General features: G+C 50.3%; 1 protein-coding gene and 1 long non-coding RNA gene across 2 annotated transcripts; one reads left to right on the top strand and one right to left on the bottom strand.

Moving 5' to 3' along the window:
- Positions 1 to 13,609: 13,609 nt before the first annotated feature.
- LOC129737477 (uncharacterized) lies at positions 13,610 to 14,379 on the bottom strand. The gene is made up of 2 exons (XR_008735372.1): positions 14,269 to 14,379; positions 13,610 to 13,762 (listed from the first exon to the last, which is right to left on the bottom strand). It is a non-coding gene; the product is annotated as an uncharacterized LOC129737477 (long non-coding RNA).
- A 1,114-nt stretch (positions 14,380 to 15,493) lies between these two features.
- Positions 15,494 to 22,933, top strand: LOC102059265 (ankyrin repeat domain-containing protein 40-like). The gene is made up of 5 exons (XM_055725647.1): positions 15,494 to 15,949; positions 16,558 to 16,706; positions 18,187 to 18,672; positions 19,232 to 19,407; positions 20,140 to 22,933. Exons 1-5 carry the CDS (start codon positions 15,819 to 15,821, stop codon positions 20,281 to 20,283), a joined length of 1,086 nt encoding a protein of 361 aa, XP_055581622.1. The 5' UTR covers positions 15,494 to 15,818; the 3' UTR covers positions 20,284 to 22,933.
- Positions 22,934 to 23,824: the final 891 nt, after the last annotated feature.

Raw genomic sequence — 23,824 nt, 5'->3', positions numbered from 1 at the left:
GCAAGAAAAAAAAGCTGGAAAGAGTTCAAAAGGCTGGAACTGGCATGGTGGGACCCCTGCATGTTTCTGAATGCAGGGAGGCCTTCTTAACCCCTTTAGACCTAAAGTACTTCCCTATGCTAAGAATGGCATTTACTTCTGAAAGAGTACTTGTCTAAATACCACGGACCCGCGGTCAGGGGATTTCCCCACGGCGAGGGGCTACACAATCGCTTGCTAAAAGGAACGAGTAATAGGATTGAAGCAATTAAAGCTAGAATATCATATTTTAACAAAGGCAGGAGGGAAGAAACAACCGCTTTAAACTTAGGACAGACAAAGCAGTATGTCTTCACAGCTTCTCCCGGGGCTCCTCCGGGCTTTTTTCTTCTCTTTGGTGGGGAGATTTCCCGGATGCCGGGTCTAATGCTGCCCTCCAACCCACCAGCGAGACGTGAAAAGTGTCCCTGAATTCCTCCACATTTCCTGACAGCCAGATCCCATTGTACAGTGCATGGCTGACCCCTTTAACAGCGACAACAAAAAAATAGTAGAAGTTCAACTCTATGGAAACCTGCATAAAGGAATGTACAGCATTTTTGCATTGGGGGGCAGGGGGGAAATTCAGTCAAGCTGAGTTCCTCGTTCCCTGATTATTACAGCAAGGGGCTGATCCTGCTCATGCTGAACACATGCCAAAATCCAGAGACGAGTGGCAGAAGTCAGAGTTGCTCAGCACCTTCCAGGATTGGAGCCTTTGGGCTGAGTGCTGGGCTGGCTTGGATGGATCCTGCATGGTGCTCAGCGCCTCCTGGGAGGACCAGGTGAGTTTGTATCCCACGTGGGGGCTCAGCAGGGCCGGACCGGCAGTGCTGCACGCCGGGGGGGGGAGGGTGCTTGTGCATCTGCCCGGTGCCCAGTGCTGGGCGCTGCAAAGCCCACAGACCCGGGCGCAATCCGCCCTTGCTTCAGTAAAGTTCTTCTGTTGGGTTTATTAAACCCGGGTTGTTTCTCATGGCTGAGTCTGGGCCTGATTCTCCCCCGAGTGATGATAGCTGCCAACCAGTAAAACCAGCAGCAAACTGGGCCCCCGTACAAGCAATGCCCCAGGCCACAGGGCTCCTGCTCCTCCAGCGGGGCAAGGCGGCGGAGCGCGGTGACCTGCTGGTGTTCCCCAAGGATCACCTCTGGAAGGAGGGGAGAGCAACCTGGAGCCAACCTGCCCTCAGCTCTGGCATTTCTGTGGCAACCCAGGCTTATAAAAGAGGCTCTAGGCATTTCCATTTGTGTGACCGCATTAACGATATGCAGAGTATTTGAATTTCATAGGACGTGCAGAGAGAAGTTGTCCAAATTAGCTATTTATAAGGAGCGAAGTCAACCGCCAGGCAGCAGTTTGCCGTTGATTTATTCTCTCTGAAACTTTAGAAACCTGCATGACACTTGTACAAAGTGCGGCTGTGCGCAAAATGTTTTATTCAATACTTGTTTACAAAGACAAACGCAGCACCCTGTGATGCCTAAAAAAGCCAACCAAAAATGACACATTCCCAAGAGGTACTTAAAATTCTTACAGCTCTATTAACAACAAAATCACATGTATTAGTGGTTCTGTTGACTAAACAAAGACACTTTATATTGTAAAACTGACTGCAGATAAGCTTTGAAACCCGCTGTATGGAGGTCTCGAAGACTGCAGGTATCCTGGGCACGGCAGGAGCTGCTGTGATGACCCCAACAGCCGCTCAACATGCAGGGAATTTGCCCTGGGTCCATGGCATTGCCACTGTGTGGCCGTGGATGTCATTTTTCCCTGTCATCTTGAGTCTTTTGGGAGTGTTTTTCCCCCTTCCCCTCTGGACGAGAGGTAAGGAGGGGTGGGTCCACAGTGCTCTTGCAGCCTCCATCTCCTCTCCTGGTGCCAGAAAGCCACCTCCTCGCAAGCTTTGGGTGCATTGAGTGAGAGGCCCACCAGTGTGGATCCACCCAAGGTGGGATTCCCTTCCAGGGAGGAAAAAATAATACTGTCTTATTTCCACACACACACACACCCCCCGACAAAGGATCCCTCGCCCAGAGGCACATTTCAGCTGCGGAGGAGCAGAGGGGGGCTCTGAAGAGTCAGACCCTGGTTTGCATCAGGCAGACGGAGCGGTCCTCTGCTTTGCTGTGTCCTCCTCCATCCAGAGGGATATTCCCAAGGGACAGGTGAGTCCCAGCGCAGCGCTCTGCTTTCGGCTCCCAGGTGTCACGTTCAGTGTGTGACAGCCAGGACGGTGGCACTCGGGGTGACAGACGAACGAGTCCAGCTGAAGGAGCAGTTGCAGGGGACGTGTGACTCGTGGTTTAATTGTGTCGCTGTTGCAGGTCAGCAGGGTCATCCAAGGAAATGCCATTTGAGCGGCTGGATTTGATGCACTGTCATTCCAAATATTGGGCCAGTGCTTGGCACGACGGAGAGGGGCAAGGACATCCCATAGGAGCTTGGGAAAAAGGGCAGAGAAGTTATCATTAATGAGAGTTACGGTTTTGTTGGGTCACTGTACTAACATCTTAAATGAGGCACAGAAACCCCATGTTAACTAAGAAATCACTCTTCCAGCAGAACTTCTGCAGAGGAAGCCTCTTAGGGAATCAAATCCTGGCCTAATCCAATGGAAACGGGACAGACACTCTGACTCCCATCTCTCTAGGAACAGCGAGTGCTCAGCCCCATGAAGGATCAGTCCCTTGGCTGCTTGAACACAACCGGGAGAGGAAAACAGCGCCATAAATCTCCCCGTGAATGTGGGCAGGCAGCTCCTGAGGTCGGGGGGGGCAGTGAGGGCTCTGAATAACCCTCGACAGCTGCCCCATCCCTGCCAGGACATCCCAGACATGCTGTTTCCCAACCTAAGGAGCACATCCAGGAGGGGATACCACTATGCAGGCTGCCCCGGCTTGGCTCGGGGACACTGGTTGTCCCAGCACGGCCAGCCAAGCTCTGCCTCATGCACTCAGGATCTCCCGGGTTTCATTGAGAGCTGTTTTCTCGTCTGGTTTAAATTAGTTTAATTCCACTGACCTCAATGGATCTGACTGGGTACTCCAGAACACAGCTAACGCCAGCTGTGAATCGGGGTCTTTGTCAAGGTCCCTGGGCATGGTTTTTCTGTTCTTTCTTGTTTACAAAGCACCGGACAGGTGTTGTTTTTTATATTATTATTATTTAATATAAGAAAATAAATAATCCTTATTCTCCATTTTTATGAACAAATCTATCGTGAATGCCAAATTTACAGCTTATCTTGTCTAATCCGTGTCAGATACTGATGCCATAACGATATTCCCAAATGAGTTGAAGCCTTAGAAGAAACCCCACTACTCCTCCAAAATCCCCCTTTCTGATCAAAGTGCTGATCTGAGTCTGCTGGATGGGAGCTGGGATCAACTTTCTCTGGATCCCAGATGGACAAACCTGAGCCCTGATGGCACAAAGCAACATCCCAGATCCGCTCCTGGCAGTGGGGACATGCGGTCTCTGAGCAGCCTGTGCTCCACAGACACCTGTCTGTCACCACCCCGGTGTCCTGAAAAGCCCTCCTGGGATGCCCAGGGTCTTGGTTAGAGTTGTTGATCTAGAATTGGCTTAATTGTTGCTGGTTTTTGTAAATGATAATTCCTTTGCCCTTCTTGCCAAGTTCCTATGGGATGTCCCTGTCCTCCTCTGAGGCACCAATTCTTGACCCAGTGTTTGGCACGACCCTTTCTAACTGAGGAGCGAAACGAGATTCTCTGATGCACAGGAATGTATAATTGTGTCGGGTTTTTTCTTAAACCACCCTTAAAGGAACATCAAACTGGTGATTAGGCAAAACGAGCAATCCTCCTCTGGAGTTACTCAGCGATGGTGGATTGGTTGGCCGTTTTCCTGTGGAAGGGCTCTTGGCAGGACCTGTCACCCTGAGATGTGAAACCTCCCATCACCCATCGACCTCTGCCTTGGCAAAGGGGCCCTTCCAGACCCGGCCTCTCGTGCTGCCTGGTCCTGGTGCCGCTCACAGCCGGGTTTGCCAACAGAAACACAAGCCACCCTCTCCTCAGGCGGGGCGGTGATCCATCCCTGCCGGCTGCGGCATCGGGAGCCCCGGCAGGAGGGCGGCAGCCTGTGCTGGGGGTGCAATGGGCACCCACAGCACCCACCCGGGGGGAGCAGGCCCAGGGGCTGCAGGTTGGACCTGCGTGCCTCTGTGGGACAGCTTCTGGCTTGAAGCTTAGCTTAAAGCAAAGACTCTGGTCCTTGGGGCCTCCCTCCTCCTCCAGGCGGGGCAGAGGGGCACAGCAGGACATGGCACCCACCCCCTGCACCCAAGCGATCGGCCCTTTCCTCCAAAACGGGCACCAAAACCTGCCCTGCCTGCGGGGACCCTGGTCGCGCAGGCGGCCCCCAGGACATGCTCTCCTTCAGCCCCACCATCATCATTCACGCTCCTTGGGTGGCCCCTGGTCCGTGCACAGATGAAAATGTAATGCCTGAGCAGAAAAGTACTTTAAAACTCCCCCCTCTGTCTCATGTAGAAAGTAGCGATGCTCCAGCCTGTATGTAAAGCTTATTGCACTTAAAGCTGGTAGCCAGGCGTTGGAGAGGGAACATCGCTGCCAGATCCCTTTTGGAGCACAGCTGCCAACTGCTTGCATCAAGCAGTAACACTGCTTCAAAACCCACACAGAAATCCAGATAATGCCTCGAGACCTTGGCTTCAGCTTGCTTTGGGCTGCAAAGGGCCAGATCTTCCCCTTTGAGCGATGCCCCGCTCCCGCCAACCTCGGGATGGCCAGGGAGCCCAGCCGGCATGCCTTCCCACATCCCTTGGAAGACTGCACATCTCCCGCTGGCCATGAGGTTGGCCGAGTGAGGAGGATTTTTGGCACCGTGTGATGCACCTCCCAACATCAAAGCAAAGACAGAGGCTGCTGTGCTGGCCCCGTGCGTGGGAAGCACACGTGTGGGAGCCGGGGCCGGTCCGACGGAGGGCTGCAGCGCCGATCGTGCGTCTGGGTCCTGTTTTCAGGGCTGCTCGTCTGCGTCATTAGCAGTGGAAGCATATTTCAGTTTCCCCCTAGTTAAGATTTTTTTTTTGTCAGGGTTCCCCATAAGCACCAGTAACTAGCAAGTGCTGGTTTTGACTTCTGCAATAGCCCATCTGAGCAGATAACGGCGCCTACGGACGGGCAGGGGGAACCGGGGGCACGTTTAGAGCAGTGATCGCTCACCCAAACGAGCTGCTGGCCGTGTGCATTCTGCCTCACGCGCAGATGCTCAGTAAGCAGAAGTTAATGTAGTTAGACAAAGGGCTCAGTTTGGGAGGGAAAAAATCAATAATGTCACGGAGTTTATTACAGGGTTATGGGCCACCTGCTAGAACTCAGCATTAGGCCGGCGTTACATCGTGTTTCAGCGAGGGCTGATGGCATTGCACTCAGACATGGCTAGCGCCAGAATTATTATTTTATGCCTCGGCAGATGGCTTCTGCTCAGGGGTTTTATCTTTGAGTGCAGACATGCGACTAATCATCATTTGCTTTCTCTTTCCCTGCTAACGTAAGCTGGGCAGGAAGCAATTGCCAGTTTGATGATGGTTCATTATTGCCAGGTTTATTCTGTCTGAAACGGCACAGCGAGAGGCAAAGAGGGTACAATGGAAGATAATCAACCAGTTATCAGTGAGATATGGGGAAAGCTGGGCTCAGAACCTTGCCTTTCGCTGGCCTCTGTCTGTCTCTTTTTCAGTGGCAAAGCCTTCGGTACCCTGTAGATAATTTGGGGAAGCCACGGAGCTTTAGATTGTTAAGATTGCAGATGTCAAACGTGGGAGATGAGTTTGCCTGGCCTCAGAGCTGGAGGGTCCAAGGCACTGCCCAAGGTCCCTTCCAGCCCTGTCCTCTGGCACCCTCCACGTGGAGCGAGCCCCGCTCCATCCAGCAGTTACGCTTTGAGTTAAAGAAACGCGAGCTCTGCAATGCCACCTGGAAAGACAAGAGGCAGAAGTCACAGCCATGGTGGCACCACTGCAGGGCCAGTGCTTTCCACATTAGGCCCTCTCTGTCACCTCCTTGCATGGCCAGCCAGGGCCAGTGTCACCTCCTGAGCATGGGGGAACCCATAGCACACCACACCAATGTGTGGCTGCAGCGGAGAGGCCCAAGCACCTCGCTTTGCTACAGGTTTTAGTAGCTAGTGCTAGTTCCGTGGCTAGCTGGAGTAACAGCACCGTGGGAAAGTCCAGCACAAACCTGTGGCGTGCAAACAGAGGTGTTTGCATGCCCTGCAGCCCGCTGCAGCTATGTCACGCAAACCTCAGCGTTGAACTGGTACGTTTGTTGTTGTTGTGTATGATTTTGGGGTTTTCTGCTTGGTTCCAGCTTGATTTGAAGGAAAGCTCAGAATAAAAGTGAGATGCTGGCCTGGTGCATGCTCAGCCCATCTTCCACCAGAGCCGGCGATGTTTCTCCAGGAACAGGAGTTAATTTAGTTCCACACGTAGGAGGCTAATGAATATTATTAAACCCATTGCACAGATTCACTTCAGTCTGCAAATGACCCTAATTTAACCTCCCTTATTTACTTTTAGGAATTTAAAGCTGGGAGGAACTTGCTGGTTGAGTATCACACAGCAACAGCCATGGCAAGGCTGGAGTCCCGAGCCCCTGCCCGCCACCCCACCGGCACCGTTTGCTTCTCGAGGAGCTAGTTCAGTATAGAAATGTCACGTCGCTTTTGTTTGTGATGTGTTTCAACTTATATAAAGAGTTAGGTTTAACCTGCTGTGCTGATGTATTTAACCCTCCCCCCCCCAGCTGTCATCTTTCTCCAAACCCCCGAGTTTCTCCCGGTTTGTGCCGTAAGCTTTAATTCCCTGTGACTCCAGCATGAAGGTACCATCGCACTGTCACTCTGTGCTGATCCTTTTAGAAAGTTACGAACCTTTCAGCGGATGAGGTCTGAGCTGAGAGTTTCTAAAGGGAGATAAAACTGCTGCAGATTTGCCTGGGTTTGTGCTTCGCTGTGAGACTTCACTGAGTCTGGAGGTCCTCGTGGCGGCTGGGAGCCTCTCCAGGAGATGCAGAGCAGCTCCCAGAGACTGGGCTTTTCAGCAGGCAACAAGTATTGGCTTCTCCAGACAACCTGGAAGTCCCAAAGCTCCTCTGAGGATTTGGTATCCAAAACTTTGCTATAAACAATAATTAATTTTCACAAAATAGAACTATTTCTGCAAATATCATGAAATCCTTTTAGCGTCAATTCTCTCTTCTTGGAATTTAAATCTAAATTAGGACAAAATTCTTTTTAACTGAAGAGTTACTGCCTTTGCTTGGCTCTGCTGGCTGTTAGCGGTCCTGGCTGTCATGCAGCGCACCCTCTGACCGTGCTCAGAGCATCACCTCTGCCAGGAGCAGTCCCTGACCTGGTAAGTTGGGCACCGTAACAGCCTTTCCAAGAGGGGAACTATTTTGTTTCAGTTTGCCCCGTGGGCTCTTTTACCACCAGACGCAAGGCATCACACACTCTGCATTGCTTGAACCCAGACGATGGCCATCAGGAAGAGTTAGTAAATCTCTTCTGGGCCACTGACACCGTTACTCAGGATGCCCAAAGGGGATAAACACGGATCTGGTATAAGCAGGGTGCTCCTCTCCTGGCGTTCGCTGGGCAGCGGATCTGAACACAGGCTCGGGCTACCAGTGATGCCTGCAAAGCCGTGACGATCTCCTTCCACTGATCCTTAGAGCAGCCACGCAGTCCCTCCTGCCCTGGCAATGAGATGCTTGCCTGCATTTAATGGCTTTTTTTTTTTTTTCATCGTCGCTCTTTCTGATTTCATCTAATGCAACATCCATTTGTATTTTGATCTTTTATTGTTTGCAGCGTGAAAAGTCCACCCGCAGCCAACACCGTGGCAGGGTTCGCCGAGCTGCAGCACTTTCCACGGCAGTTTTGAAGATAACTGGCCCTTGATTGCCTGACGTGATGGTGGCTGGCAGAGTGATTGTAGGTAACGTTTAAGAGATTCACGTGGTTTAATCGTTACAATTTTCCTGCGCCTCTAGGGCCCGCACATTGGGCTCATTGCGTTATCTACCCAATTGCTAGGATTGTGTTTTAATGACAGACGCAGCAGGCTGCCTTTGAGCAGGGAGGTACAAAGGAATTGGAGCATCGTTAGAGGCGAGCGTTTCAAACATGCTCTGTAATGGCCTGATTTTTCTCCGATTGAAGTCGATGGTAAATATTCTGCTGACTTCAAAGGAGAGCGGGGTGAGGTTACAGCCAAACACTCTTGGAAATCCCACCCAGTGCTTGATTTTTCTTGACCTGAAGGCCAGTTCAGTCAGTTCTGCTTCCACAAAGGAGCTTTCAGGAGTCCTGGAAAAGCTGCCGGAGTGATTTTAGCCCTGGGTTCACATGGTAGCAGCATGTGAATTGTGGCAAATCTAGAGGACAATTCAGCCCTCCCAAGCTCTGCTTTCTCTTCTGCAGATGTCTGGCTGGCATCGCTCTTGCTCTCTCCTCCATTGACTGCGGGGAAGTTTAGGGCAATGGGATTCTTAATTAGGCACTTTGGTTTGGTGGGGTGAACCCCTGCAGTGGGACAGGAGGATTTGGGGTACCTCCACAAAACCTTTGGCTTTGCTGTCCTCAGCCATGAGAACAAGCTGGCCCACGTGCCTGGGAAGTCTTTACATCATCTCTGCAACCCATGGCTTGAGCTGAGACTTTGTCTCTTCCCATCGCAGAGGAAATGGTCTCAAATTCATTTTTCTTTTGTCTCTTTTGCAATTTTACAAGTTTTTCTTTTGTGTTTCTGTAACACCACGGCTACAAAGCTCTATGCAGGGTGGAAAATCAGACTTTTCCATGCATTTCCAAACATTTCCATAAACTGTTTTCCTTTCATAATCAATTAGATTTGTTGATACGGAATTGTTATCGACACTGGACCCGTTCCTGTCTCTGCCACTGACTTACTCTGTGCACCTAGAGCACTTACTCCCTCCGTGCCACAGCTTCCACCTCTCTGAAGGCGACTGTGAAGCTCAGAAGTGGGTCAGGTGTCATCAGTTTGTCTTTTAAATCCCTGTCCCTGCTTCTTGCCGTTGCCGCAGAAGTGATGTGTGAGTGCGAGGTGTGATTTGCTGCAACCCCAAAACTGTCTGGAAAAAAAAATAATGAACACAAAAATGGTCTCTACAGCCATTTGTGTGCATGTCTTAAGCTGCAGCTTAAGCACAACTCTTTCTAGCTCACACACGCCGGGCTTTTTTTTAACTTTGCCATGGTTAGAAACCTAATACTGTTACTGTTTCAGAACATACACTTGGGTTGTACTTTCTCAGCTCCTTCTTGGTTTCTTTGAGGAATCTGGCGTACCCATGGCCATAGAAAACCAGGTTAGTGCACAGTAGAGGCTTTCATGGCCCCTAATCTTGATGACAAAATTATTCGAACAAACACCTCTTGTGTCACCAATATATATTATGTAAAACCTTGTGACTTTGATTATGTGTCTATAATACAGATTAGTCTGTTTGGGTGTTTGGTGCTGACCTCCAATAAGCTCCTAAAGTATTAGCAAGAATTTGCAAGTGACAGGCAGGCAGAGGTGCTGTTCTGCTTAATCCCATTCTCAAAACTCTGACTATATATGTCTGAACAGTTTCTGTTGCTTGCCTTCAGGCACCGGGTTATTTCTTCCTCTGCCCCCTCCCAACTGCCTTTGTCCTCTCCACTGCTTTGATGTATCACAAATGTTGGAAGATTTAGCTAACCTTATGGATTAGAGCCAGGAAGACAGCGAGAACAAATTTAGAATAGGAGGCAGAGAATGTACCAGCTGGGAGGTGATGCTGTCAATCTCCATGGAGACCTCTTTAGTTACAGCTTTGCTAATTACTCTGTTGATTTGTATAGCGTCTGGTTGAAAGCCCAAGCAAGTCAATGGAGAGTTTCTAATCGGCTGGCCACGTCTCAGGACCTTGAGGAGTGCACAGGGCATAGCCCCTAAGTGTAACCGGTTATGATCTGCAGCTTTCTCCTTGGTGGCCAAAACACAACCGAAGGAGAATCCAGAGACCTTGATCTGGTCTCCTGCATGGGGCCAGCCTCTTCTAAAGCAAAAAGCCATGCAGAAACAAATGTAGACTTTGTCTAAGCAAACCAGTTTGGTTTTTTTCCTCAGGCATGCAGGTAAACCACCTCCATCCTCTTGTTAACAGTGTGTGTGCTTCCTGCAGGAGGCAGCCAGATCCACAGAAGCCTTTTGGCTCCAAACATCTAGGATAGGACATGGCCCGGTGCAGGAGTTGGGCAGCTACATACATCTGCCCCCTGCCCCAGGATGAGCCTGTTTCATGGCTTGGGAGAGCAAAGCGAGGGACTGCAGGCACAGGCAGAGAGGAACGCAGCCAGATGTCTGCAGAAAAAGTGAAGGCGGCCCCTCGCCTGCTCAGATCTCCGGGTTAGGACATCCCTTAGCTCAGAGGGGACTGGGCTCATGCCCACAACTGCAACACAAGCACCACCAACCCTTAGCGGGAGAAGTTTGGATCCACAGCACTGCAGCCCAGGCTTGTCATTACTTGAAGCCAAACGGGCTTTAGACACTAATCCACTGAACAATTTCCAGTTGTTATCAAAATCTACCGGACTTCTTAACCACGAGTCCCTGAGCTGATGTACCACCCCCTTCAGGTTCCAGTTTTCTGACTTGTTTCTTCAGAAATTATTTGTCCTACAAATAGGAACAACATTAAATTAACAAATGGGGGGGGAAAAAAATCTCTCGCACACCGTGCCTGATTTCTAAAGGGATTTGGCTGCCTGAGCAGATCCTTGCCCTGCAGATAACCATTCCCTCAAATATCAATGCCATTTTCCAACCCCTGCCGTCACATTTCCCTCCCTGCTGCAGGCCTGTGCATCTGTGTGCATGTGTATGCGCTCACACCTGCTGAAAAATCTTTCTTAGGCACTCAGCTTCCCCTCGAGCCCCTGCTGGATGCTCAGCAGGGCTGAAAACCCACGGAGTAGCTGGCTGCACTGTGCTTCAGGGATGCGCCGGGTGGCTAAGACCTGTCCGAAATCCCAGCCCTCCGTACCACTGTTGGCGTGGCGATTCCTGCCTGGCAATTTGGTGAAAAGAGCCATGATTTAAGGTGAAAAGAAAGATGGTCGGTGAGTTCCCTGCAACTTCGCAATTCACTGAAAGGGTTTATTTATCTCTTCAAGAATAGAGAAGCTAAAGGCAGGGCCCCAGCCACCCTGCCTCAGGTGCTCATCTTGCCTGACACTAGACAGCTGGAAATTATTGGGTTCACAGCTCGTTACCTTTGGCTCCTTTGACAGTAGGTAGAACACAATAGTCATCTCCAGAGGATGATTTGTCTGCGCTATTCTTAGACACCTGCCCCAGGATAAGATGAATCAGCCTCTGTGCTGCATGGTTCTTCCCATGGGCATGAAGCGAGCGTTGGGTGACGCAGGCTCAGACTCGATAATGCAGAGCTTCGGATTTAACCTAATTCACCTAAAACTCTCACACAGGGACTTTCAAGGGGCCAGCACAAAACCTGATGTAATACGAACGGCTTCTCCCATGTGACTTTGACTTCCTCCTCTGAAATTGTCTCTCTGCATTCAAACACTTGCTGGAAGGCCCAAAGTAGCGGCCTAAATTCGTTTAAATCTAGGTGAATATCGGGCTTGACTTTTAATTCTTTCCATCTTTATTCTCCACCAGTCCTGCCAATTCTCTGAGCCTTAACGCCATAACGGCTTTAAATCTGTGTGTGTGTGTGTGTGTGTGTGTATGCACATTAACTGTAACATTTAAGATTTCTGACTATCCCTAAACCTTATTTCTAATACCCTTTACAAAGGTGCAGCACCGGTTGAAATTGCCAGAAACATTATTTTGGTGGGTTAGGTGGAGATGGGGCGTTTCAAATATGATTGTACAGCTGTATCACTGTGTGACTGGGAACTGAGCCTTTGAAAAGATGTTTAATATTAATTTTAATGACTGAGAACTTGGTTAAAGGAGTCAAGGAGGAATGAAACCTGAAATGCCAAGGGAGTGAAAAACTTCATAAGCCTTAAAAAAAAATAAAATGGGAGCAAAGAGCAAACAGACAGACTGTGGTTTCTCCAAAAAAGGAGAAAAGAACCAGCCCAGAGGTTCAGTCACAGTCGGAAACTAGCAAAAAGACAGATATTAAAACTAAACCAATAAAATCTGGAAAACTAGCTCTGAGGACAAAGAATGGCCCATCTCTCCCTTGTGGATACTCCAAGGAGCAGCAGGATGTCCAAGCATGGAACAGCCAGGCGTGCCTCTGCGCTCCCAGCAATGCCGGCAGGCTCTCAGGGCTGTGTGCTGGATCTGGCTCCCCCTCGGGTGGGGAAAGCAAAAGGAGCCCTGAGCACCTGCAAATCACAAAGAAAACCAAATATCGCTGATCCGGGCTCTGCACAAACACACGCTCTCGCTGCGGCTCAGAGCTCAGCATGTTTCTGCTGAAGGCCGAGGACATTTAGCAGGCACATTTGGGAGGCAAAGCGACTGCTGGCTTTTGCGCAGCCCAGCCACGAGCACGCGGGGCCGGGCGTGATTCCCAGCAGCTTCCAAAGGTGATGGCCAACCCTCTGCCGGCACCTGCCTCCGTGCATCCGCACCCGCGCAGCCCCTGCTGCTCTCGGTAGGGAGACGGATGCACGTGTGCCCTGCACAGGTACGGGCACGGTGGGGGCTTGCCGAGCGTGGGCACAAACCCAGCTGCCATATGGCAGAGGGAAGGAGCAGGGAAAGCACATCTTCTTGGCTTTGCTGGGTTTTGGTGCGTGCAGCCCGAGGGCCGATAAACGGGGAGAGGGCAACGCGTGCGAGGGGGTCTGAGGCTCCACGCACAGGGCACGAGCAGGAAGGCTCACGGCGGCAGCAGGGAGTTTTGAGTCAAGTGAACTGGCTGCTAATCCTCTTCTACACAGCCTTTCTTGCGGGAGGAAATCTTATGACTCCGGGGAGAAGTACATTGTGTAACTAAGCAATGGTGAACCCGGGTTGCATTTAACAGGGCTTGGCACAAGCACGGCAGAGTAGGATACTCATCCCGAGAGAGCGTGAGAGAGACCATCCCAGTGCATCGCCTGCCGGCCTCGAGTCCTTAAAAGCCCTGGTGTGGCCTTGGGAGAGGAGCTCAAGTAAAGGGAATTAAAAAAGAAAAAAAAAAAAAAAAAAGAAAAGAAAAAAAAGCCCCATAACCCTAAAGAAATCAGCTCGCTGTGTGGGGCTTCCCTGCGCTTGTTATTGAAACATTGCATAATGTCCCTTTGCACTGCGCAGAGCTTTGAAATCCGCAGGATCAAAGCTGTATGGAGACACTATGGATGTGCTGAGACAAATTTAAAGGCATTTTACAATTACAGCAAGAGGCATAAAGCCACTCTTCGGGCTCCTCTTGCTGTTCCACCGTGACATCTAGTGGCACGGTGCAGTCCTACTGACGAGCTCGGCTCTGCAGCTGCCTTCAGGGCTATTGCACTCGTCTCCTGACAGCTTTTTGTGAGAGAGATCAGAAATGACTTGGGAAAAGGTTATTTTGCCACTTTCTCGCGTTCACTTTTTTCCGTATTTCACGATTTAAAGCTTTCACGATGTGCAAGAGAGCGCTCTGCTTCCTAGAACGTATCACCAGGTCCCCATGTTTGTGTGCCTTGTCCTTGTTTAGCAACTTGATGCCACAGATGCTGAAAACAGACAAAAGGGATGACGGGTTATAAAGTGTGATCGTTTAAAGCAACTTTAACTGGAAAAGGAAGCAAGGTGAAATAAAAAGATTTAGGGCACAGCAGCAGCCAGCTGAAGGCTGGTCTTCCAGGTCTCTGAGGTCCAAATTTGCAGTTGTCACTGGGTAAGTTGCATTTGAAACCCTTCTCTAAGTCCAGCTGTGTGTCATACAGTTGGTTGTGTCTTTCGATACGAGCCGGGCCAAATTTTTGCTTAACCTGTTGCAACAGCATGTGACCTGGTGTCAAAAAAATGCCACCGAGTCACTGTGTAACCTTTGTCATGGCAATTAAAAATGTCACCGCTGTTGGTGTGTGTCCCTCCCGCGTTCACAAGGCAGGATGCTGGGCCAGAGAAACTGGAAGGTCCAGCCTTTGGGCCTCAGCCTCTCCCAACTGATGAAAAGGAAGAGAAGATTATTGTTCTTTTTTCCATGTTTTGAAGCATCATTGACATTGATAGATACCTGGGAACCGTTAGGACATGAATGCTGCAGGCAGTCTTCAGGTAACAGCCACAAACGCCATAGCAGGAACACGGCAACCCAAGTCCTAAATTAAATGGTAGGTTAAAAATAATGTTGCTATTAAGAAAAGTAAGCGATGGAAGAAAGGCGATGAAAAACCACCCCCAGCTTAGTGGCAGTTTCTCATCGGCAGTGCACACTGACGCCAAAATAGATGCAAAACCTGGGAGTTCAGAGAGCTCCTCAATGCACGCTGCAGTGACTGAAGAGCTGAGTGCCACAGAGGCCAGGGCTGGGAATGGGGTGCCAGGGCCAGGCATCGGGATGCTGGGGCTGGGAATGGGGTGCGGGGGCTGGAAATTGGGATGCCGGGGCTGGGAATGGGGTGCCAGGCCTGGGAATAAGGGTGCTGGGGCCAGGAATAAGGGTGCTGGGGTGGGGAATTGGGGTGCCGGGGCTGGGAATGGGGGTGCCGGGGCTGGGAATAAGGGTGCTGGGGCGGCAAATCGGGGTGCTGGGTCCAGGAATGGGGGGTGCCAGGGCGGGGAATTGGGGTGCCAGGGTAGGGAACTGGGGTGCCAGGGTAGGGAATCGGGGTGTCGGGGTGCGGAATGGGGGGTGCCAGGGCGGGGAATTGGGGTGCCAGGGTAGGGAACTGGGGTGCCAGGGTAGGGAATCGGGGTGCCGGGGTGCGGAATGGGGGGGGCCAGGGCGGGGAATTGGGGTGCCAGGGTAGGGAATCGGGGTGCCGGGGTGCGGAATGGGGGGGGCCAGGGCGGGGAATTGGGGTGCCAGGGTAGGGAACTGGGGTGCCAGGGTAGGGAATCGGGGTGCCGGGGTGCGGAATGGGGGGGGCCAGGGCGGGGAATTGGGGTGCTGGTGCTGGGAATCGAGGTGCCGTGGCTGGGAATCGGGATGCCGGGGCCAGGACAGCGGTGCCGGGGCTGGGAATAGCGGGGCCGTGGCCGGGAGTAGGAGGGCAGGGGCCGGAGTGCCCGGTGCAGGCCCCGGCGGGTGTCGCTGCCAGCCCGCGGCCGCTGAGCCCCAAGCGCCCGGCCTGGGGGCCGCAGCCTGGCCCGGGCGGGCAGGGCTGAAGGCGGCCGCGTCCCCGCCGGCCGCCGCGCAGCGCTCGGGCCGTTCAGCCGGGCAGGGCGGGAAGGGCCCTGCGGAGGAGACGCTTCGGCTTGGCCGGCTTCACCCCGCCGGGGCCCCGCGGCCCGGCTGCCCCGCGGCCCGGCGCGGCCCGCCCCGGCGCTCCCCCGGGAGGCCCCCGGCCGCGGCAGCCCCTGCGCCGTCCGCACCCCGCCCCGGCCCCGGGCACAAGATGGCGGCGGCCGTGAGGGCGCCGGGCGGCGCGGAGGGCCGGGGCGGCGGGCGGCGGGGCGCAGAGGGCCCGGCGGCGCGGCGCTGAAGGAGGCCGCCCGGCCCGCCGTCCCCTCGCCGCATCGTGACGGGCTCCGGCGGCCCCGCCGCGGCGGGGTGGGGCTGCAGCGGCCGCCGCGGCCGGGCCGAGGAGCGGGGAGACCGTGCCCGGCGCCCCGGTGTCGGCGATGAGCGGCGCGGAGGCGCGGGAGCTGGAGGAGCGGCTGCGGGAGGCGGCGGCGCTGGGGGACGTGGCGGAGGTGCGGCGGCTGCTGGGCGCGGGGGCGGACATCAACTCCCGCAACGAGATCAACGGCTGGTGAGGAGCGGCGGGGGGGAGGCACACACGGGCGGCCGGGCCGGGGGCTGCGGGGCTCCGGGGGCTGCGGGGCTCCGGGGCCGGGGCGGAGGCGGGTCACACACGGGCGCTGGCCCGGGGGCTGCGGGGGGCCCGGGGGCTGCGGGGGGCCCGGGGGCTGCGGGGGGCCCGGGGGCTGCGGGGGGCCCGGCCCCGCACCGGGGGTTGGGCTGGGGCCTCCCCTGGGCACCCCTGGCCAGGCGCGGGGGGAGCCGCCGTGAGGCCGCCGCTGTTGTGCCTCTCAGCTTTCCTAGTTACAAAAAAAGAAGCGCTACTCCCGGGAGGCTCGAGGTTTAGCGCTAAAGAGGGTCCCAGCCGCAGCCGGGCCCGCGCCCCGCAGCCCTTGCGGTAGCCCCGCCGCTCGCAGCGGGGGGCCCGGTGCCCGGTGCAGGCCCCGGCGGGTGTCGCTGCCAGCCCGCGGCCGCTGACCCCAACGACGGAGCCATCTTTGCCCCCCAGCGGCCGCCGCTCCCCGCGGGGCCGGGGGTGCGCGGGGGGGCCGGGGCTGCGGGACGGCGGGAGCCCGCACCCCCCGCTGCCCTCCCTGCCCTTCCCTCCCTTCCCCGCAGGACCTGCCTGCACTGGGCCTGCAAGCGGAACCAGGCCGCCGTGGTGCGCTGCCTGCTGAGCGCCGGCGCGGACCCGCGGGCCCTGACGGCAGAGGGGCAGCGGGCCGCCCAGCTCAGCTCCCGCGCCGACATCCGCAGCATTTTGGGAGGTACCGTGCCTGGAAGTCGCCTAGAGCTCTCGGTCGAAAGGCTAAAGCGGTTTTAGTGCTTTTATCCGAGGTAGTAGGTGTTGGCAAAACTTTGGCTTGGGCCGTCTCGTTAGACAGCTCCGATTTATAACCGTAATTCGTGCTCAGGCAAACGGGGATTTCGGTGGGAAGGCCATTCGTTCCCAGCAGTGTCACCAAGAAACTGAAGAGCTGCCTACGTTGGGGACCGTGCTGCTGCAGTCCCGTTTGCTGTCACCCAGCAGAAGCCAGTGTGAGGGCTGCCGGTGGAGGCTTGCCCAGCTGTGCAATGACTGCTGGCCAGCCGTAAGAAATCTTACCCATCCACTCGGAACCGCAGCGTTTCAGCTGCAGTGGCTTCTGAGCGTTTTGTTATACTGCGATCGCAGTGTGGTTTGTTTTTGCCCTGTAATTCTCTGATCTTACACTTCCCGTGCACGCAGCAAACCTAGTCGGATATGACACTCCCAAACGCTGCCAGTCCCTATTTCTATCAGCATCTAGGTGCTGTGCCGCAGGTTAATGTTTTTAAGTGTTTCACCTTTGGAAATTATGTTCTAGCTTCTGCTAATTGCACTTAAATTGCTCTCTACAATATGCTCTTACATCAACAGTGCACGGTTACCTTAAATGAAGTTACAGCTAAATTGTGACTAGGGTTACAACAGTGATAACTGAAGGAATGGCATGTTCTTTGAGCATTTTTGTTTTATTTTGGGCAAGGTGCTCAGCTCTGGGACTTAGTTCATGGCAAATGACTTATGGTCTCTTTTTAACATCTAAACCGTCCAAGTGCATGTGAACGAACTCTGTTCGTAGCTGCCTTGCTGTTCCATTGGTTAAGCTTTCCTGTTTCCTGGGGGATAAACACGTATCGCTTATATTCTCCTAAATGGTTTTTATTCTGGGAGCGTAGTGCTATTGAGCAGACCTTTCTGGACTGCTTTGACATTGGCATTAATGTCCTGTAATCCTCAGTCTGGCGAGAATGTCATTTACTGCTGTGCTTTTAAGCAAGAGGAGGGTTGGCTTGGGTATTTAAAGTCACTTACCTGAAGAAATACTGTTTAATTTGTTGGCATGGGTCATAATAAGCCATTTACAGCAGTGTTATTAAAAGCAATGTAAAATGAGATTAAGTGAAGAACTACCGGTTCCTTTGAAAATGCTGGGTTAATGCTGCTAGAAATTATGTATCCATCAACAGTTATTTTTTCCCCCCACTTTGCTTTCAAAAAACAAAATACATTGTAGAAATTTGTAGACATTTTCTTTGGGTTTGCAGCTAATTACCTCCCAGGTGTTAGATGCTTACCATACCTTAGTACCATCCTCAGAATGTGATGTAGTTTTAAGACACAATAGAACTATATTCAAAATGAGACAGATCAATCCGATAACGTGGGGTATTTTTTCCCCCTCTCTCCCTCCCCTACCCCCCATTTTTGAACTTGATTAACAGAGGAAGAAACTGAATGTCAAGAGAGGAAGGATTTAAATTTGCCAATTGTTGCAAACTACTTGGCCAGCCCAGCATTCCCTTATGTTTACACCGAAGAAGGCATTCCAGACGGCTTGGCAGATTCCCAGAATGAAAGTGCTTCCATCTCATCCGCTTCCCAGGGCGAAACTAGTCCTCGTTCATCAGCAACTCAGGTTGAAAGCATATGCACACATACATCATGCAACAGCGCAGACGACGGTCCCGCTCTAGACGCTGCAGAACAGCTGCCCGCCCCGTCAGCAGCCAGCGCAGCACCACAGGGCACCCCTCCTGCGCTCCGCAACGGCCCCGCCTGCCAGCCGCCCCTGCCCCACAGCCCAGGGCTGCTCGCTCCAGCGGCATCCAAGCAGGCTGTGCCTCTGCAAACCGACAGCTCGCCCACTGGTCCCGCGCCAGCCTTTCAGCCCTTTTTCTTTACGGGAACTTTCCCGTATAACATGCAAGGTAATGAAGTGTAATTTCCCCGTCCTTCCATCGTATTCTGTTCCCTGGTTTTGTTACTGGGTGAAAGATGAAGTTAAAGAATCACTCCACTTCCAGACTCAAGTGGAATAGAGGGCAGAGATGTTGCATTCTTTGGCCAAGAGCACCCAGAACTTCTTTTTCTGCTCTGCTAATAACTGTTCCACTGTAGTTTAAACATGGTAATATGCAAACCGATGGAAAGATCAGTCCAAGCAACATAAACATTTGAATTCTGCACCATATTATATAGCATCGAATGCATCTCTGGTAGTTTGTAACAACTTGCCTTTGTGACTGGACAGATTAAACATTGTAAAATGATTCCGCTGTGTGTTTCCTGCTGTTCAAGTGGAAGCTTCTATTAAATGCACGGTATTTCTCAATGAGGTAATAGGCATTGTATTATAAAATCTGAATTCAAAAGATAATGGTAACTACTTTAGTGTTAGGTTTGGGTTGGTTTGTTGGGGTTTTTTTCTCAAAAAAACCCTGTTTTCTCTTTGAGGAAAAAAACCCTTTAAATCTTTTTTTCAATCAGAACTTGTGCTTAAGGTGAGAGTCCAGAACCTCAGAGACAATGACTTCATTGAAATTGAACTGGACAGACAGGAACTGACCTATCGAGATCTGCTGAGAGTGAGCTGCTGTGAACTGGGCGTTAATCCAGAACAAGTAGAGAAGATCAGAAAATTACCGAACACACTAGTAAGAAAGGTAAGAATTGAAATCGGAGCTTAATCTGGCTTTGCATTTTGCAGATATCTTGCAGACATCAGAAAGGTGGTTTTGTAAAAAGGTTGGCAAAACGCAGTGGTGTTAAAAAACCAAAAACTGACTGAAGCTCACAAATTCAAAAGGATGTTGGACTTTTCTTACAACTTCATCATAACTTTAAAATATCTTTGTCAAAAACAGGCAGGGTATTTCCAGCTCCTGAAGCACGTGAAACTTACAGCTTTTTTTTTTTAAATGTATCAGAAACAGTGCTTCAGTGTGCTTTTAACATAATTGCCATATACTACTTCGCTGCTTGCCTAAAAAGAACAAATAGTAAGAGGAAAAACCCACAAATTGGCATGTGAATAGTCTAAAGATGCACCAAACAAATGAACGTACTCTTCTGTTCCAAAATACCTATTCTGGAGGCCTGTAAATTAAATGTATTTGGTCACGACTCTTAGTTAAGTGACGGGCACACACACAGTCACATCTTAATGAGGCTCAAGGAGGAAAAAGTGTACAGCTCGAGGAGGAGGGGGGGGAAGCAAACACGCTTTGAAAGAGAAAGTGTATACTGGTAGGGGTTTTTTTCTTTCATGATTTATTCCTATCATTGGGTGTGACCTCCCTGGAATTAGTGTTACTTCCTTTAGCTATTATTACGAATAATAATAACCAGTTATGTTTAGAAGCAATGCGTCGTTCTGTGTGTTTTTTTTTTTAAAGGACAAGGATGTTGCCAGACTTCAGGATTTCCAAGAGCTGGAATTAGTTCTTGTGAAAAGTGACAGCTCTCCTTTCAGAAATGCTGCATCAACTTTGACTGAGAGACCGTGCTACAACAGCAGAGCATCAAAGCTGACATACTGAGACTCTTCTAGATGCACCTGGGGTATGAAAACCTGGTCATTATGTGCTGCTGCCTTTTGAAGGCAGCGAATTAAGTGTGTGTAAAACCTTAAGTTATTGTTAGGGTTACTATTTTAACTAATAGTTTATCTTTTGTATTTAATATCCCCTTTGCTTTTATTTTTTTACTTGATACTGTATTCAGATAAGGGATACCTCATTTGTCTACTAAAATCACATGCTTCCAGTGTATGTAAATGAAGTTTATTGGTTGTATTTGGCAACAGAGGGCAGGAAAGACTTAATTATCGATACGAAAAGTATGTTGAGTACTCCCACTCTTTGACCAAATAAGACTCATGGAAGACTGATTCAGGAAATGGGTGTGTGTGTGTGTGTATAGGTATTTTTTTAAACTTTCTGATTAAGTTAAAATATCAGAGGGTATCTGGCATACAATGAACAGTTGCCATCTAAAGATGTAAAACTTGCAAATCCTTAAAACTCTTGCCCCTTCTTCACAAAGACTTACCAAGAGGGGTTGTCTTGCATGCTTGGGCTGGATGTATTTAATGCTCTGAAGTGACAGAGGAAAAATTTGCACTGGACTGGAAATAAGTGGAGTAAGAGTGTCCGTATTTAAGTATTTTGTTTCTTTCCCATATGAGAATATTGTAACTTAAGTGATGGCATCCCTTCACCTCCACAAAAAAAAAAAATACGGAAGCCTCTCTTAACTGCTCCTTAATTAAGTCAAAAGCAAGCTCAAGTGCCCTTCGACAGAACGCACTTATGTGTCAGGAGCTTGGGAGGTATTACAGATCTGTGGCCATAGTTTCATTTATTTATTTTCCCGACAGCGCGAGGAGACTATGCGTTACTCACACCACAAGTCGGTGCAGTTAAGTCAGGGAACTATTTTCTTTACGGCCCACCCTGACTAACCAGTTGGAGGGTGTGTGGTTAAGTTTCTGCTGTGAGAGGAGCAGGAGAAGCACAACGGTATACTCGAGGTATCACAACTGGAAGGAGCGTACCATGCTCTTAATTAGCCATACTAAACTGGAAACCTATACCATTAGCAAAGAAATAACCTGTAACTTTACATGTTGCAGAGTCTACTATCACTTTTACAGTGTCCAAAGTTTTGGCCAGATCAATACTGAAAGGGCTGAATGCCTCCAGGTGTTTTCAGTGGATTTTTTGGGGAACAAAACCCAGATTCTGGTGAAGCTACAGACTGCTTAACTTGCATTTAAGCAAGTCGGTAACACAACGTCAATCTGTGGTTTCATGAATGGCAAAAGTCATCATTAAAGCAAAGTATTTAAGTCACAGCGTTGCTGGAGTATTACTAACAACCTGAAGCTTCTCCTGTTAACAGGGTAGTCTGCAAAGTTACACCTCAGCAGGCTTTTTGTTTTCTTTTGTACCAAAACCGACAATGATGACCTTTGCACCAAAAACCTTAACCAGGTACGGAGGAGGTGGGTGGAGAGGTGAAGGAGTTGTTTTTTCTGGGCATGAGCTGCTTGCTTCTCCCACCCCAACAGTATTGATTTTCCTTCCACCTCCTGCTTTCCTAGGCTGCGCTAGAGCAGAATTTGTGCACAGTAGTTGTTGTTGATCTGGATTGTGGTGTTGACATTCAGACTGTAAGCAGTACAATCAACGCCTTTGTTCTGGCAGGAGTGTGGCTGCCGCCCTGGCTTAGCTGCAGGCAGCACAGCTGCTTTACCCTTGGGGTGGCTCCTCCAAGCAAGGGCAGTACAAGCAAACCCATCAGAAGGACACAGAACCCCCTTCCGCCAGCAGAAGAGACGCTAGATTCTGGGTTCAGGATTTACACCAAGTTATTTAGGCTTAAACTTCTTGCTTAGTGCATTCAGAATAATTATCCTTTCTCGCTTGCTCCATAAATGTCTCATGACTTAAACTCTGCTGACTCCCCGCCCTCAGTCCTGGCCCTTCTCTCTCCAGAGCTGGACTTCTGTAAAGCTTGATTCAAGTCCTGGTAAGCTCAAGACTGTGTGTCACGCAGTATGAAGTAAAATTTCCTAACTATGGCTCCCGCTTTGTTTTTCTGGTAGGACAGGAAAGCGAGTTTCGATTTTAACAATTCTCTATTTATCTTTGCAGCATAGCTTGGAGGCTAGCTCAGATTATGTGCAATAACTGTTTGAAAAACAGTAGTCGTTAAATGTCTCAAAATTAACAGTATCTTAATTTCCTTTCAGTTCCTTTGTTTAGGAATAATCAGTGTAAAGACTGCCTCCACTAATTACTAAACATTCAGCTACAGGAGCAGCTGGTTTTAAAAAAAAAAAAAAGCTTTATTTGCTCTAGCTTCTACCAAGAATAACTGTTAACATGATACAACTAAAACTTTAATCATGATCTGACTGTAATAATAACAGTAAGTCTATGCATTCAGAGAAATATTTTTGTATGTTTTATGCAGTTTGATAAACTCTAAGGCACACTAGTTACGTTAACTGGTTTTTGTTGTTTTTTTTTTTCTTTGAACAATAAACCGTTGGTATGACAACTGAAACTAAGTTTACAAAACTTACTGTTCTTCCAAGGACAACTTTTGTTTGCACTACAAACTTGTACTGAACTGACATTGCTACTCTTCACTTATATTAAAGTACATCAGTTGTTTCAAGTACCTACATCTCTTTGATTCTTTGACGCATAGGGGATGGGTGTGTGTGTGTGGGATGATACGTGGCACTGTAGAGTGGACAGGATGCTCTTAAAATTTTAACAGAACTTTGAAAAATCATGGGCCAGTGTATTTTTAACACCTAGTAAAAGCCTGTCAAGCTGTCAAAGCCAGTGTGGAGAAAGCACGTAGGAGGTACTTACTTAAATAAGCTACTTGCTTTTCGCTTAGTCTTCCTACAAAATCAGAGATGGTATTTATCTCGGGCTCAAGTGCTGAAGGTGATACTTTTCACACAGATTAATTTGTTGTGGAGATGCTCGTTACAACCAAATCTAAAGGTAATTACTAGAAAGGCACAACATTTCCTATGCTCTTGAAGGCATTTTCCTTCATCTTCAACGCAATAAAGACTCTGCTACCAGACATGTCAGAAGCTGAACGCCAGTCCAATTTATTGCAAGGTACCTCATTTTATCATTTATACCCCTGCAAAATAAGGACGTGAAAACACCGTACTATACATATACATGCCTCAGGAGCTGCAAGACAAATATTTTAGCTGCTGGAAGCAGCAGCACATCCAGGCAGCAGCTGAATCATGTCTCTTACACAAGTTTTAAAGTAATAGGTGTTCATGCCATTTCCATAATTAGAACTTAAATTGTAATTTTACTTGCTCCCACTTGCATTAATTTTTCTTAAGTTATTCAAATCCACTCCATCACCTAGTCTCAATCCCCTGTGCCCCTGCATGGGTGTCTGCTTTAGAACAACAGAAGTCAAAAAGGCAACGTGGCTGCCTGCACGTGGCACCCCTCCTCACCGCACCGGCAGCGCTCCACTGTGCCAGAGGGACCGGCGCGCAGACCTTCCCTGCAAACAGACAATAGA

Source organism: Falco cherrug, chromosome 1, assembly GCF_023634085.1.
Source record: "Falco cherrug isolate bFalChe1 chromosome 1, bFalChe1.pri, whole genome shotgun sequence".
Taxonomy (NCBI): domain Eukaryota; kingdom Metazoa; phylum Chordata; class Aves; order Falconiformes; family Falconidae; genus Falco; species Falco cherrug.
The sequence above is the reverse complement of the archived record's forward strand: the minus strand, read 5'-3'. Positions and strand labels throughout refer to the sequence as shown.

Bases quoted from the DNA above. Each gene is read 5' to 3' on its own strand.
- LOC102059265 (XM_055725647.1), top strand. From the start codon at position 15,819: ATGAGCGGCGCGGAGGCGCGGGAGCTGGAGGAGCGGCTGCGGGAGGCG. The intron at 18,673-19,231 runs GTAATGAAGTGT...TTTTTCAATCAG, and splicing joins TTTCCCGTATAACATGCAAG to AACTTGTGCTTAAGGTGAGA. The intron at 19,408-20,139 runs GTAAGAATTGAA...TTTTTTTTAAAG, and splicing joins CGAACACACTAGTAAGAAAG to GACAAGGATGTTGCCAGACT.